This window comes from Aquarana catesbeiana, linkage group LG01, assembly GCF_042186555.1.
Source record: "Aquarana catesbeiana isolate 2022-GZ linkage group LG01, ASM4218655v1, whole genome shotgun sequence".
Lineage (NCBI taxonomy): Eukaryota > Metazoa > Chordata > Amphibia > Anura > Ranidae > Aquarana > Aquarana catesbeiana.
Genome location: NC_133324.1, coordinates 625,295,079 through 625,309,462, shown reverse-complemented (window position 1 = coordinate 625,309,462; position 14,384 = coordinate 625,295,079). Strand labels below are relative to the sequence as shown.

General features: G+C 37.2%; 1 protein-coding gene across 4 annotated transcripts in view; it reads left to right on the top strand.

Moving 5' to 3' along the window:
* The window catches only part of SLC4A4 (solute carrier family 4 member 4), a 349,252-nt gene extending 335,797 nt beyond the window's left edge, over positions 1-13,455 (top strand). For all 4 annotated transcript variants that reach the window (XM_073600633.1, XM_073600617.1, XM_073600610.1 and 1 more), the window contains 2 exons: positions 291-367; positions 5,823-13,455. In XM_073600633.1, the coding sequence (XP_073456734.1) occupies positions 291-334 (44 nt within the window). In that variant the 3' untranslated portion in view covers positions 335-367; positions 5,823-13,455. The remainder of the gene's footprint in view (positions 1-290; positions 368-5,822) is intronic.
* Positions 13,456-14,384: the final 929 nt, after the last annotated feature.

Sequence of the window (14,384 nt, the reverse complement as noted above, 5' to 3'; positions counted from 1 at the left end):
CAAAAATGGCAATTTGATTGCCCTATGGAGGATAGAGGAATAGTTATTCACCATAGCATCTTAGACTACTACTCTTACTTCGTTTTTGTCTAGTAGGCACTTTGTATATATTTTATACTCATGAAGTCACTATTCATTGAAGTAGGCATGCTGCGTAATCTTGGAAAAAATGGCCAATATTAATCTAAATGTCCTCCTTTTACTAATTACCAAGTTTGTCATTACATTGTAGCTATTTGTATAATCAACTTGCAATTTTGTCTGTTTACCTATTTATGTATTTCATGCAGGAGAAAAGCCATTTACATTCCTTGAACGACACACGTCATGCTGAAAGACTACCATTTCTTCAGAAACACAAACAAAGGTGAGGATTCTGTTGTACTATGAATCCATTAACTAACTTTATTTCCTTTCCAATTACAGGAGTAGATTTTATTCACTGTGAAAGAAAAGTTTTAAACAGTAATCATTTTCAAACATGTCCTAGCAGAATGCTTTGCATCTATGAAACTGTGAGCAAATTTCATAAAAAGTCGAGTGAAATAATGAATTTAGTCAGCCTTCCACATAGCTTTTGTCTCTCATCTTTGTCCACTGATTTTTACCCTTTTTTGTTTCTTTTTTTTTTTTTTTAATTTGTAAGTGTGTTAAAAGCTGCATAAATTGACGGTGCTCTATAAGTACCTGTAATAAATAAATAAATAACAAATAAAAAATTAAATCCAGGTATGTATTTTTTAGCATAGTTACATTGGTGCAGCTTGGACCCATGTAATTATGCATATTCCATACCTGTGGGATCTTAGTGGAAATGGCTGTAGTAGTCTATACCAGTGTTTCTCAACTCCAGTCCTCAAGGCGCCTCAACAGGTCATGTTTTCAGGATTTCCCTCAGATGAAACGACTGTGGTAATTACTAAGCAAGTGAAACTGATCAAATCACCTGTGCAAAATAATGGAAATCCTGAAAACATGACCTGTTGGGGCGCCTTGAGGACTGGAGTTGAGAAACACTGGTCTATACTACTATAGTGATTCTTGCTGTCCCGGTCCCATGCTGAGTGTCTGCCTTGCTGGGAATGGGCACCGTTCCCAGAATACCTTGCCTTGTTTAAAAAAAAAACACAGTGTATAAGACCCATGCCTGGAATTCAGCGGGATTCACAAAAAAAAGGCTGAAAGCAGAAACACTGAGAGGCTGAGCTAGCTGCCAGTCAGGCATCTGGGTGGATCCCAGATCCCTGCAGAGCCTGGGCCGGCTTTATAACATCAGCTGTCAGCGGGCTTTAGCTTGCTGTCGGCTGATCCTGGGTCACAGGAGTGCAGAACTTAGAATACTCCTTTGATCCATAGGAGAAGTATAGCTAAAAGAGCTTTGGCTATACTTCTCCTTTAATTATCGTCAATTTGGATAAACTTTACTTTCAAGTATTCTGCATGTGACTCTATATATTTCTAAACATATGTGACTCTGTCTATCTATTATATCTTGCTAAATTCTCTGGTGTTTTGATTTTGTAAAGTTCCATTATTTGAAACCAGAAAATATCACATTAGGTTAGAAAATATTGCTATATGACACTCTGGATTGGTTATATTTATTCCAATTCCATTATCGTGCCTATTTTCACATAAAGTTCTTCAAATACTTTTCAGTCATTGCATTGAAGCACACAGCATTCACTTTTTTCTTAGCCTACATCGAATATTAACATGGACTAGCAAATAATGTTCTGCAATCCAGTATGCTAATGCAACTAGAATACCATTCCCTTCAAGTAGTGAAGTTGACATTAAAAAGTAGAAGACCATGTTCAGTAAACCTTTAACCCTTTAACTTACTCATGTTCACAAAAATATCAAAGCTTGGAAGTTTTATCTAGTAACCATTAATATGTGCTTTTCAAACGTTTTTTTTTTTCTTCACATCTTTAAAACCTAAAAATTGAATGGTTGCTCAGAGAAGGGTTTATATGACCCTTAATAGTTCACTTACCTGAATCACAAAGTTACTGAAATCATGGGAACTGTAAATGCTGGTAAGTGAGCAGTTATATTGTCAGTGAGTAAAAATAAAACATTTCAACATAAATATATAGCTTTGGAGTAGAATACCTTACTAGTGTTGGCATTACATAATTTGAGATGTCACACATTGAAAAATGATCTTAATTTTGATTGTGGTAATTGTGTGGTGATCTTTGGACTCACGTGTGGGTCAACAATCTTATATGTATATATGCTGATCTAAATGATCCTGGAAGATTTGCTATCTATACCTGTACTGACCATAGCTCATTGGTGAGAGAATGTGAAACATGCTGTGTCTCTCCTGTCTCCCTATCATAAAAGTTATGATATGCCTCTTGACCCTTAGGGCATTCACATTTTAGTTACCTGTTTAAGTTACCTGTGTGCAACATTAAATGTTGAGAAAGAGCTCCTATTTTTTCAGCTCATCCACATACAGTATTTATGGCTATTGTAACCACCCCAGTGGTCTCATAAACACTTTTGTATTACAGAAAGAGTTGTAAGACTTCTAAAATTATGTAGGATTGGTATTATGCAATTAGTTTAGATATAAACCATGCTAAGCAAGGTTTTTTTTTTTTTTAATGTTCATGGCACAGTAAAGAATCGAGTTGTATATTCCACATTGAAATAAAACAGAAATGTGATTTTATGCTCAAGTAATATTTTGGTGCACCATTGTGATAAGAGAAGTTTTTCATGGTGACTAGAAAATGCTTGACATCTGTACTTTTTTCTCCCAGATTCATAAAGGAATAATGTTTTCATGTTGCAACAGATATGTCTCTGCATATTTAATTCAGTCTACAAGAGATAGGTATATTAAATGTTGGGCAGATTTCTCCCTTATAAAGATAGGTAGGGAGATGGTTACCCATCCTCAGGTTTCTCCAACAAATGTTGAGAGTTACCGTTAAACTTTTATGGCACTGACAGTGATGTAAAACGCTGTTAGATACCGTCCGCTTAAGTTGAAATCTCCCTGTGCCAGATCTCGTTATTGCCCTTTATTACAGCAGAAATAGCATGATATTAGCTAGCAATGCACAAGTACCTAGGACCAACCTAAATTCATGGCATAGGCTTTCAGCTGCATAAAAGATTTTCTTATTAGGTATATTAATGACTGCACATTGAAAAGGGCGATTTAATAAACTCATGTGCATAAAAATTATGCATCAGGTATCCTTTCAATAAAAGTTTACCTTTGCTGTTTTTGGTTGCACCATGTACTGTACATACAATGGCTTTGCATTATATTACTATAATCACAGCAAATCATAATCAAATAATAGGCGTATAATCCACAGAAAAATGTGAGTAAATAGGCTTATAAAATTACATGCTAGTATTAAAAACCTGAATCAGCTAGTGGGTTAATTGAACGTGGGCTACAATATATGTATCCAAGTACTGTATATAGGTCAGTGTTTACCAACATAATTTACCGGCAGTGTACATGCAAAACGCAATCATAAAATGAAATATCTTTTTGCTAACTAGTGGGAGCTTACACCTTGTAAGCAGTTTTATTGATCTTCAAGTGCAGTAATTAGCCTAAAAAGATGAAGTGTATCCTAAATATTTCTGCCAAAGATGGAAAACAATAGACCTTGCCAGGTCTGCGGGGTACAGCAGCATAAGGGTATGAATGCTGGCTGCAGTTACTGAGAATAGTACAAGTCAAAGCAGTGGGCATATAAGTATTTATATATTCTTAAAGTGCTTCTAATGCACCCAGAAATGGAACTTCCTCTGTAAGTACTGGTGATCCACTGACATGCCAAATTTGGCATGTCATTTTTTGGGGGGGGCTGTACCCAGTTTTGACAGGCACCCAACTCCCACTTCCTCCCCTGGCACCACAGTGCCAGAAGGAAGTTCACTTCTCCCCCTCCCTCCCTGCAATCTTTTGGGACACTTCACAGGTCCTAGAAGATTGCCCGGTCATTCACAATGTGCAGTGCGACTTGCACATGCGCAGTGCGCGCCCGGCTGTGAAGCCCACAGTTACAATGCCGGGGAGAGGTGTGAGGCTTCGTGCGCCTGCATCGCTGGACCCTGGAGGAGGTAAGGGACTGCTTTGTGCAATACAATTGCTCAGAGCAGGTACAGTAAGTATAACATCTTTTTGTATTCTAAATTAAAACAGATTATCGTTTACAATCACTTTAACAAGTACTAAATAAGCTCTACCTGAACTCTGTAACTGCAAACACCATGAAACAATTCATCCTCAAAGTTCCTTTCAGAAGCACTAAAGTTAATTCTCTCAGCTCCTCCAGTTGCCTCCTCCCAAAAGTGATTTGTCAGCCTTTAAGCCTTCTAAGCTCTAATTTAACGTAGTTGTGAAGCTTTATTTTTTTTTTTTTTACCATAATGCAATGTATACATTAAGGTAAAAAACCTTCTGTGCTGCATGTGTCCCCCAGCCCCCCCCCTATACTTACCTGAACCTGATCCCGATCCAGAACTGTGCATGAGAGTGCCGGCTCTCCCAGCTCTGTCCCTCCCATCGGCTCCTGCTGCTGTTAAGGTGACAAGGGAGCAGGGGCAGGGCCAAGCTGCCTAGCCTGCATGAGTGCCCCCATAGGAAGCAGCTTCCTATGGGGGCACTTACCAAAAAGGAAGAACCCATAGCGCAGGTGAGGGACCTGAGAAGAGGGGGATCGGGGCTGCTCTGTGCAATGGTATTACACAGAGCAGGTAAGTATAACATATTTTTTAGGAACTAAGGAAAAAAATAGCCTTTAATTGTACTTTAAACACAGCAAGTATTCTGGAACTGGGAGGTGAAGTGCTGAGCAGCTGAAAGAACAACTTGGATGACTTTAGTTCTCTTTCTTTTAACTTTAAAAAAAATGAATTTCTCCACAGTGCCTGACTCCAAAGAGCTTGGGTTCATTTTATAATAAGAATCTGGAGAGCCTTGGAGAACCATATGATGATTGCATGGCTTGTCATATGGTAGTGTGTTGTATGTAAGATATTCAGATATTAGTATTTATAAATAAAAAAAACAAATGCCAGCTACCCTGGGCCTCTAAAAAATAGGGGTACCATATAGTAATATAGGATAGATTGTATAGATGCTGAAATTATTTAATTGTAACCACAATAGTATCTACCCCGAACACATGAGAATCTCCCCACACATGTCACATTTACAATGTGTAAAAACATATGTAGTTTTCAACTTCTTCCTGTACTTTTCAAAATGAAGAAAGTAATGATGGAACCTGCATTATTTGCTCCAATAGCAGATGATTGAATGATTAGTAGAGCTAAACATGTTTGTCACTAGATGTGATTCTTGAATAGTGTTTAAAGGGAAAAGGGGATGTGACCTGCATTGCTATTCTGCTTACCGAATATAGGAGCAGGCAATGTTTATGACAGTAACAAGCTTTGTAATTGGTGGATGCTCAACTTGTGGCCCTCCAGCAATTGCAGAACTACCATCATACCTCTGCCTTTGGGAGTCATGTTTGTAAATGTCAGTCTTGCAATGCCTCATGTGACTTGAAGTTTTGCAACAGCTGGAGGGTTGAGCTACCTCCGCTACGTAATTACCCTTTGAATTTTAGAAGCACTCTCAGGTTAGGGTTACTCTTGACCTAACTTGCATGTCCTATTCAACTTTTTGAAAGATAAGTCCTCCAATACTGCTACGGAAATGTGAGTTATAGGTAGTATAGCTTTTATTATTCAATGTTTTTGCTTTGGCAGTTTGAAAATAAAATTTGATGTCTCAAGTATAGCTTACCTATTTTTATTTTTTGCAGCTCACCAAGTACTCCCATACGACTTGTGCCTCAAATTAGGATAGAGCTTGAGCCAGATGATGACACTTACTTCTGGAGAAGTCGAGGAACAGAGACAACATTATGAAACTATGAACCACTTTCTGCGTCCTCTTCGGATCTTGCGTCATCAATAGCCAAACGAAAAATCAACACTACTTTAACATGACATTATATGATGCTCATGCTGGCAGTTCTAAAACAGCTTGTACTGACTAGAGCACTTCCACTGTGAACTGTATATACAGACTGGTGTACTGATCCTGCTGATTTCTGGTCAGAATAAGTTATTGCCTTTCTACTTTGTCCCCCCTGAAAATTCATATTCTGTTTATCGCACAAGACAAATGCCTGATGAAATTGTCATGTGTATTGCTCTGAATGCAGTGCTTCCTTTTTTTACTGAGGAAACTATGCAACATACTGTAGAAGGATCAGCATGACCACTCCATATATTAGAGCTGCTTGCAGTTCCAAGACAGAACAGAACTATAGTATTAATCAACAAAAAATATATACTGGTACTTGACTTGCAAATGTATAAATAATATACAACCAATTGCCATAAGGTAATAAGCCCCTAGGCTATGCATTCTGCTTATAAATACACTACGTATTTACTGGAGAGTAATATATTCTAGCTTGTCTATAAATTATGGGGCCTAACCTTCAACTTATATATTGTTAATTTTTTTTAACTTTTTTTAATTACTGTAAAAAAAACGAATTCTTTTCCTGCAGCAGGAAACATATAGTTTGAAGTAGTTCTACCTCTTATTTGTAGAAAACTGGGCTTTTTTTCTGTATGAATGTGTTGTACACAATGTGATTTATATTATAACACAAATCTCCATACTTAGTACTTGACAAACTCTTAAAAAAAAATTGTACTTTATACTAAAGAGATCAACAAAGTCATTTCAAAGGTAGGTGATTTTTTTTTTAATGATGTCATGAGGGAGACGGGGTTTACTTTTAATCCATTATTTTATGCAGAGTGGGATGTATGATAGGATTACCTAGGCAATAATTAATCGTGTTGACTGGTAACAGGGATCAATTAAAATCTAGAAATTATGATTTTTTTAAACTGTAATTATTATTATTATTATTATTTTTTTGTATTTATGCAATTTCTCTAACACATTCTTGTTTATTAGTTTATGTTTCTATACAATGCTTATGTGTGTCACACAGAAGAGGGAGCTTGAATATGTATTCTTCTACAAGCTTGTATACTCCTTTTATTGTCAGCACCAATCACTTTTGTTCTTTACATAGTGCCTAGTTTATTGTTAAATTGGATGGAAAAATTTGTTTTCTTGGCTCACATTTTACCCTTGAAGGGCAATGATGTCACATTCAGAGAAAGAAATTTATAGCCTCCATAGTATGCTGTGTAATATGCTGTCTGACAGTCACCCATATTGGCATACTATATAAGCATTATTATATTTTTCTTGGAATTTAAAAAATGAAACCATGTATGTAATAATGATTCTGTTGTCATACTTTATCTTCTAAAGCCGGGTACACACAGGCGGACTTTTTGACCGGACTGCTCCAACGGAACAAATCCGTCGGACAATCCGACCGTGTGTGGGCTTCATCGGACCTTCAGCGGACCTTTTCTGTCAAAAATCAGACGGACTTTAGATTTGGAACATATTTAAAATCTTTCCGCCGGACCCAGTTCTTATCGAGAAATCCGCTCGTCTGTATGCTAGTCCACGGACAAAAAAAGATGCAAGGGCAGCTATTGGCTACTGGCTATCAACTTCCTTATTCTAGTCCCTTTGTACGTCATCACGTTTGAACAAACGGACTTTCGACCGGACTTTAGTCCATTCGTGTGTGGGCAAATCCGGTCGTTTGAAAGTTTGTCGTAACTCTGTCGGGAAGACCGTCGGACCTTTGATGCTGAAAAGTCCGCTCGTGTGTACTAGCATTAGTTGAAGATTTTCTTGCTTCGGCACCAGTTGTCTCAGGACTTAGATACAAATCTTCTCTTGACAAGCATCCCCACTTGACAATCTGGTGAACCCTTCTTATTTTTAGTATTTTGTCTATTTTGTAAAAGAAACAATACAGTTTTACCATGATCATTGATTGGGACCTGATTCAGGAAGTCCTCATAAACAAGACATATTACGACAGTTCAGTTTGTATTTGTATCAGTATCAAGTTATCCTTTGTAGTAGATTCCCATTAGTTGATTAGTGGATATCAAAGAGAGAAATCCTTCTTACATAAAGAAATTAGATCCAGTTGGTTACACTACTGATGTCATAAAAGTGCTGACAGCAGAAATACAAAGTTCATACCCAGTCTTCTTCATTGCCAAAGTAGAAAGTCACAACATGAGAACAAGATCTCAGGTTTTTTAGGAAAGTGGAGGTGGGAGAGGGGGCCTCCAAATTTTTACATATTCATAATAGCTCTTCTTTTCTGTATCACACACAAAAATAGGCACATTGAACAGGGACACTAACAAAAATTGTCCGTTGTTTTATATCTAAGTCTTCCATTATGAAAGTCAAATGTTTCTTGTACTTGAAATTAACTGCTGATTTGATTTAATAATGTATTATTTGAAACTGAAAATCAATGTGAGCTACAGGTTTGATGTTAACATTTTAGGTAGGTATGGGACACTATTGTATGTTTTCTAAATTCCTCTGTCTTGTTAGCTCCTCTCTAAAGAATTGTTTTGCACAATGACACAAAAGATTATATTTCTCTATACTGCTCCCCTAAACTGCTTAAAGGGAAATGTACGCAGATAATCATATAGACTGGCATTTCTAATCCTTCCTTTGGAAAAGGCTAGTTGATTGGCTGCTGTGATGATTCAGTGGCTTTAGTCCTTTCCAACATACTAACCCAGAATAAGTATAAAGACAATGGGCTTGGTTTACTACCGTAAAACTGGCGAGTGCAAAATCAGGCGCGGCTCTGCATAGAAACCAAACGGCTTCCAGGTTGCTTAATTGAACAAGCTGAAGTTAGAAGCTGATTGGCTACCATACACAGCTGCACCAAATTTTGAGTACACAGCTGCACCAAAATTAGTAAATTAACCCTAATAACTTTATTCTAACCCATCTTTCTTCATACCTGTTCAGTAATTCAAATTACCCAAAGCAAAAGGCAGCCAGGTAACTAGCATATTTAGAAGGAGATCAGCAGATTCTCTTTGTTGAGGTTTCCTAATAACGCAAATAAACTTTGCAACTGACTGCTTTTTCCTATCACAGCAGTGCAAAGGGTTACTGCTTTCATGGTACAGGCAGTCCCCGGGTTACAAACAAGATAGGGTCCATAGGTTTGTTCTTAGGTTGAATTTGTATAGAAAAAAGGAACATGTACCTTTTTTTATGTGTAGCTGCAGCCAACAAAAAGTTTTTATGTTTTTTGGATAGCATAGGGAAGGGTTAACACCCCTGTAACCTTTGTTTTGCTGTCTATGTCTCTGTTCAGAAGATTTCACCTCACTTTCTGCCCCTATGACAATTGTATTTTGAAAATATTGGGATGTTGTGGAAACAAGGATAAATCTTCAGTGGAGACACCTTTTTCCCATGATAACTCTTACAGGTGCAAATTTCCTTTCCTAAGGGGAGATTTCCTCTCCCTTCCTGTTGTCTCCCTCCATTTGTAAGTAGAAGTAGTTTGTAACCTGGGGACCGCCTATACTTATTTTTTGCTGGATCTTTTATCTTGCCTACAGTACCTTTTCTAGTAATTTACTCTTCAAACAAAGATAGATCTTCTTAGCCATAGGGGTTGTATTTATTTATTTTTTATAGATTCTTATTTAGATGCAGCCAAGGATACAACATAAACATTGTTACACCTGTAATAGACAGGAATTATAAATATAACAAATGGGAAGATCGCAAGACAGTACTTTACATTAACAAAATAATAATGTTATATACTTGACTGTTTCCTGTAGTTGTTCAGTGATATTCCATCCAGGAACTATAGGCCTAGTGACAGAGTTTGGACTATGTCCATTTCCATGGGTACCGCTCAAGTTGGGAAATTTTCACATTTACTGTTTAGGATAGGGAGAATGTTGGGGTGGGGAAAAGGGCAGTGTGAATAGTAAGTATGGGGATGAACCTGCATCTTTATGGTAGTAAAATGAAAACAGTGGTAACACTGCGCTAACCCAGTGTAAAAAACTCAAAGCTGCTACACACAAATATGACCAATATTCAAAATGAGCTGAAGTAAAAAATGTAGCGCTAAGACAAAACAAAACCCAAAATGTGTATATATATATAAATAAACTTTGGTGGCCAGTGAGTAGTATCAGTGAGTAAAATTCAATGACTCATGGATATTATCTACTGTGACATGAATATGAGCAACATAAGTGGTAAAGTCCCACAGTGCAATATGATATGGAATCCAGTATGAATGGAAAATCTTCTAATGTGTATATGTAAATAAAATTCAGTGATCAGTGGGTAGTGTCCAATGTGACATAGAAAGAACAAAACCAAAATAAATATAAGTGGGTAAAATTCAACGACTCATGAATATTATCCACTGTGACATGAATGTTAGCAACATAAGTGATAAAGTCCCACAGTGCAATATGATATAGAATTCCATACGAATGGAAAATCTTCTAATGTGTGATTCATCAACATGGAAATCTCGAGGTAGAAATAGGTGAAATACTCTTACCAGAACGGGTGGATTCGAATGTCAGCGACTCCGAATCAAACGGGCTTAGAAGCACTGCAGCAAGGAGATCTGGATATTTTCACCTTTCCTACACGGTTTCCTTCGGTTGATGATCATCACTGTAGCTGGTCCAGTGAAAAGGAGATGTCCTTTGAGATCCGGGACTTCCATCTCCCTCCAGGACAGCCATCCATTTGGATCTCTAAGCCCGTTTGATTCGGTGTCGCCGACATTCGAATCCAACCGTTCTGGTAAGAGTATTTCACCTATTTCTACCTCAAGATTTCCATGTTGCTCACATTCATGTCACAGTGGATAATATTCATGAGTCGTTGAATTTTACCCACTTATATTTATTTTGGTTTTGTTCTTTCTATGTCACAGTGGACACTACCCACTGGCCACCAAATTTTATTTATATATACACATTTTGGGTTTTGTTTTGTCTTAGCGCTACATTTTTTACTTCATCTTTATGGTAGTAGCTGGTGAGAAAGTGAGGGGGAAGTAAGTAGTAGGGGTAGATTTATAACAGTGAGCGGATATACTTTTTACAGCACATCTCAGTAACTCCACGCTGCACCTGCATTTGATGTTTCATGCATAAATGCATGAAACATGCATGTCACTATAGATTAGGAGAGGAACCCTATCACCTGAAATGTCTACGTCATGTGACAGGTTTCCTCTTACTCCTAGCACTTTTTTCCATATTGATTGGAATGAACAGGGCTTTGCTTGCTTTAGAGTTCTGCAGCAGAAGTCACCTTTGTAGAGCAAAAAGATGTTCTTAATAAATGTGCCAGAGTATTTTTTTTTTTTAATTTAAAGCAGAAATATGGCTGTGAATAGGCCATACTGCTGCTCTATAAACCGACCCTTTAAAAGAGAAGGCAAAAGCAATATACAGTACGGAAAGCTACCAGTCACCTAAAAGAGAAGTATGGGGTTTTGTTTTTTTGCAGAATCATACAGTCCGATGCTGCATCTATCCCCCACTGGCTCTAACACTGAGGACCGAGTGATCAAACACCACTGATCGCTCGGTTCTCAGGGCTCCCTGAGCAGAGAGCTGCTATTAGTCAGCAGCTCTCCGCTCTGTCCCCCCACGCTCACTGGAGCGCTGGGCTGTGGAGGGGGCGGGCGTGGCTGACTCCGGCTCTCAGCGGTTCGTGACGTCAGCTTCAGCCCGCTGTCTGATGAAAACGTGTCACAGGAGTGCAGAATGTACTGTACTTCTGTGATTCACAGAAGTACAGCTTAATGAGCTTTGGCTGTACTTTCTTAATAATAATAATAATAATAATAATAATAATAATCTTTACTAATCTGAATTCGAGAAACTGAAATCCAATTGGCTGCTTTGGGTCACTGCACTTTGCATGTTATCATTACCGTTTGCGCCACTTTTTTGAAAGTGCCATTTGTAGTAACAAACCAAGTAGGTATTTATAATGCCAACCAAGACAATTTGGCCTCCATTGTGGATGTTATTTGATCTTCAACACTTGTGTGAAACCATATATATAATTTCTGGGGTACAAAAGCGAAGAGAATGCTGCTGCCTTCTATTAAAGCTAGGATGTGATATATGATGACTTGGGGAATGTCAGCTTCCACCCAAACCTTTTCACACAGGTGTTTTTGATTTGATGGCATTAGTTAAAAAAAGTTAAAGTACTGCTGTATCACCTTAGAAAATGTGAATCCCTTGACAAAGGGAACTTAATTTTCATCTCTATCCAGTAGTAACCTGTAAACTTTTTTTAAGTAAACTATTCTTCTGTATAGCAGATAACAGAAAAATGCAGTGACACTTTAATGCTTTAACATGAACCGATTAACTTTTTTAATTGTATTATCTTATCACCTTGTGCTTGTATTTGCCTTTGATTTTACCGATTGTGTTCAATGACAAAAGTTCATATTTTTTATTGCTGTGATAAACCATAGTACTCTTCCATCTACAGAATGCTCACTCAGTTTTCACATGGCAGCAAATACATTAATCCATTACTTAAAGCCCAACTGCAGCCAAAACCCTTACTTTTATTTTTTTTGGATAGAATGAGGGAAGGAATAGAACATCTGTCAGGTTTTTAATAGTCTGTGTTCCTACCAGGGGGATTGTGATGGGAAATCTCACTAGTGGGGACATAGACTGCAACAAAATATTTGAGTTATAACTTCTTTCCATTTATTATTACTGTGTGTATTCATGTGCCAGTGACAGCAGCTTTCCTAATTTCTTATGCAGCTATTATAGGGACAGGAAGTGAGATGTAATCTCATAAATACAGCAATATATTTTTAATATAACCTGACAGAAGGATTTATACTTCATACGTCTATCCAAAAAAAAAAAGTTTGACTGGAGTTTAAGGGAATAATGAAGGTTATTTCAATGCGTTATTCTACTGTAAAAATACTGTGTTGTAGAGAATTACAATAAATCTGCCATCTTGTTTCCAGATCTTTCAACATGAATGAAGGTATTTGTCCCAAACCTATACTGCTGACATAGTGTTAACACAACTGTTCTTATTTATAGTCATTAATATGGCTAATGTAGTATTTGTTTTATTTCAGAAGGGCAAGGAGGGAAAAGTGGGAGGGTGTTAATCTGCACTTTCATACTCTCATGGATACTTCAAATGGCCTATATGTCTTTTGTTAGACATGATGATTTTTGTATGTAATGAAATACGATCAAACATGGAGCAGATGAAGAAAGCAGCAGAGACTGTAATGATTTTACCTGTAACAATGAGCATAATGATAACAACAGGATAGTATTTTTCAATTTTATGAAGCTTTCTATTGTGTCTTTTATGGAATCAAAAGAATGAAGATATTTTAGCATTTATATTTTTCAAAAATTAAATGTATATTGAAAATAAAGTAACTTTATGCATTCAGGCGTCCTGATTCTTCTGTTGCCTCTTTGTTTCCTCCATGGTGGTGGACAAATATCACCTGTATTCCTGATGTTACAGCACAGAGGGAGATTTGTGGGCTATGTGTATACATTTACTGACCCACAGTCATATGTTATATATACCGATATTGACGTTTCTAGCCACATGGTCCTAAGACCACAAGGATCTAGGTGTTTGTATCTATCACCTTTAGATGGTTGTAGCTTCACATTCACAGAAAGTGATCTCCATAGCTCATAAAGGTGAACAATTTCAGTCTTACTTTATATCGGGACAGAATCTAGAGTGAGCAGCGCTGATCGACACACCAACTTTGTGTGCCTAATTAATTAATGCTAAAAGGCAAATCCCTATACATGTGTAAGCATATATCATAAAGTGCTAGTGAGAAATAGTGTGTGATACCAAATACTAAGAATGTATATACAGTATCTCATAAAAGTGAGTACACCCCTCACATTTTTGTAAATATTTTGTTATATCTTTTTATGTGACAACGCTGAAGAAATGACACTTTGCTAAAATGTAAAGTAGTGAGTGTACAGCTTGTATAACAGTGTAAATTTGCTGTCCCCTCAAAATAACTCAACACACAGCCATTAATGTCTAAACCACTGACAACAAAAGTGAGTACACCCCTAAGTGAAAATGTCCAACTTGGGCCCAATTGGTAATTTTCCCTCCCCAGTGTCATGTGACTCATTAGTGTTACAACGTCTCAGGTGTGAATGGGGAGCAGGTGTGTTAAATTTGATGAATATCAAAACTGCTTAGTGCAAATCAACATGCAGTATGATAAACAACGTGCAATATAATAAATGCCAAGTGATTACACACATCCATAGAATGTATAAAGTTCTAAAGTCCAATTATGGCACCTTCAAAAACTTAAAAAACAACGAAA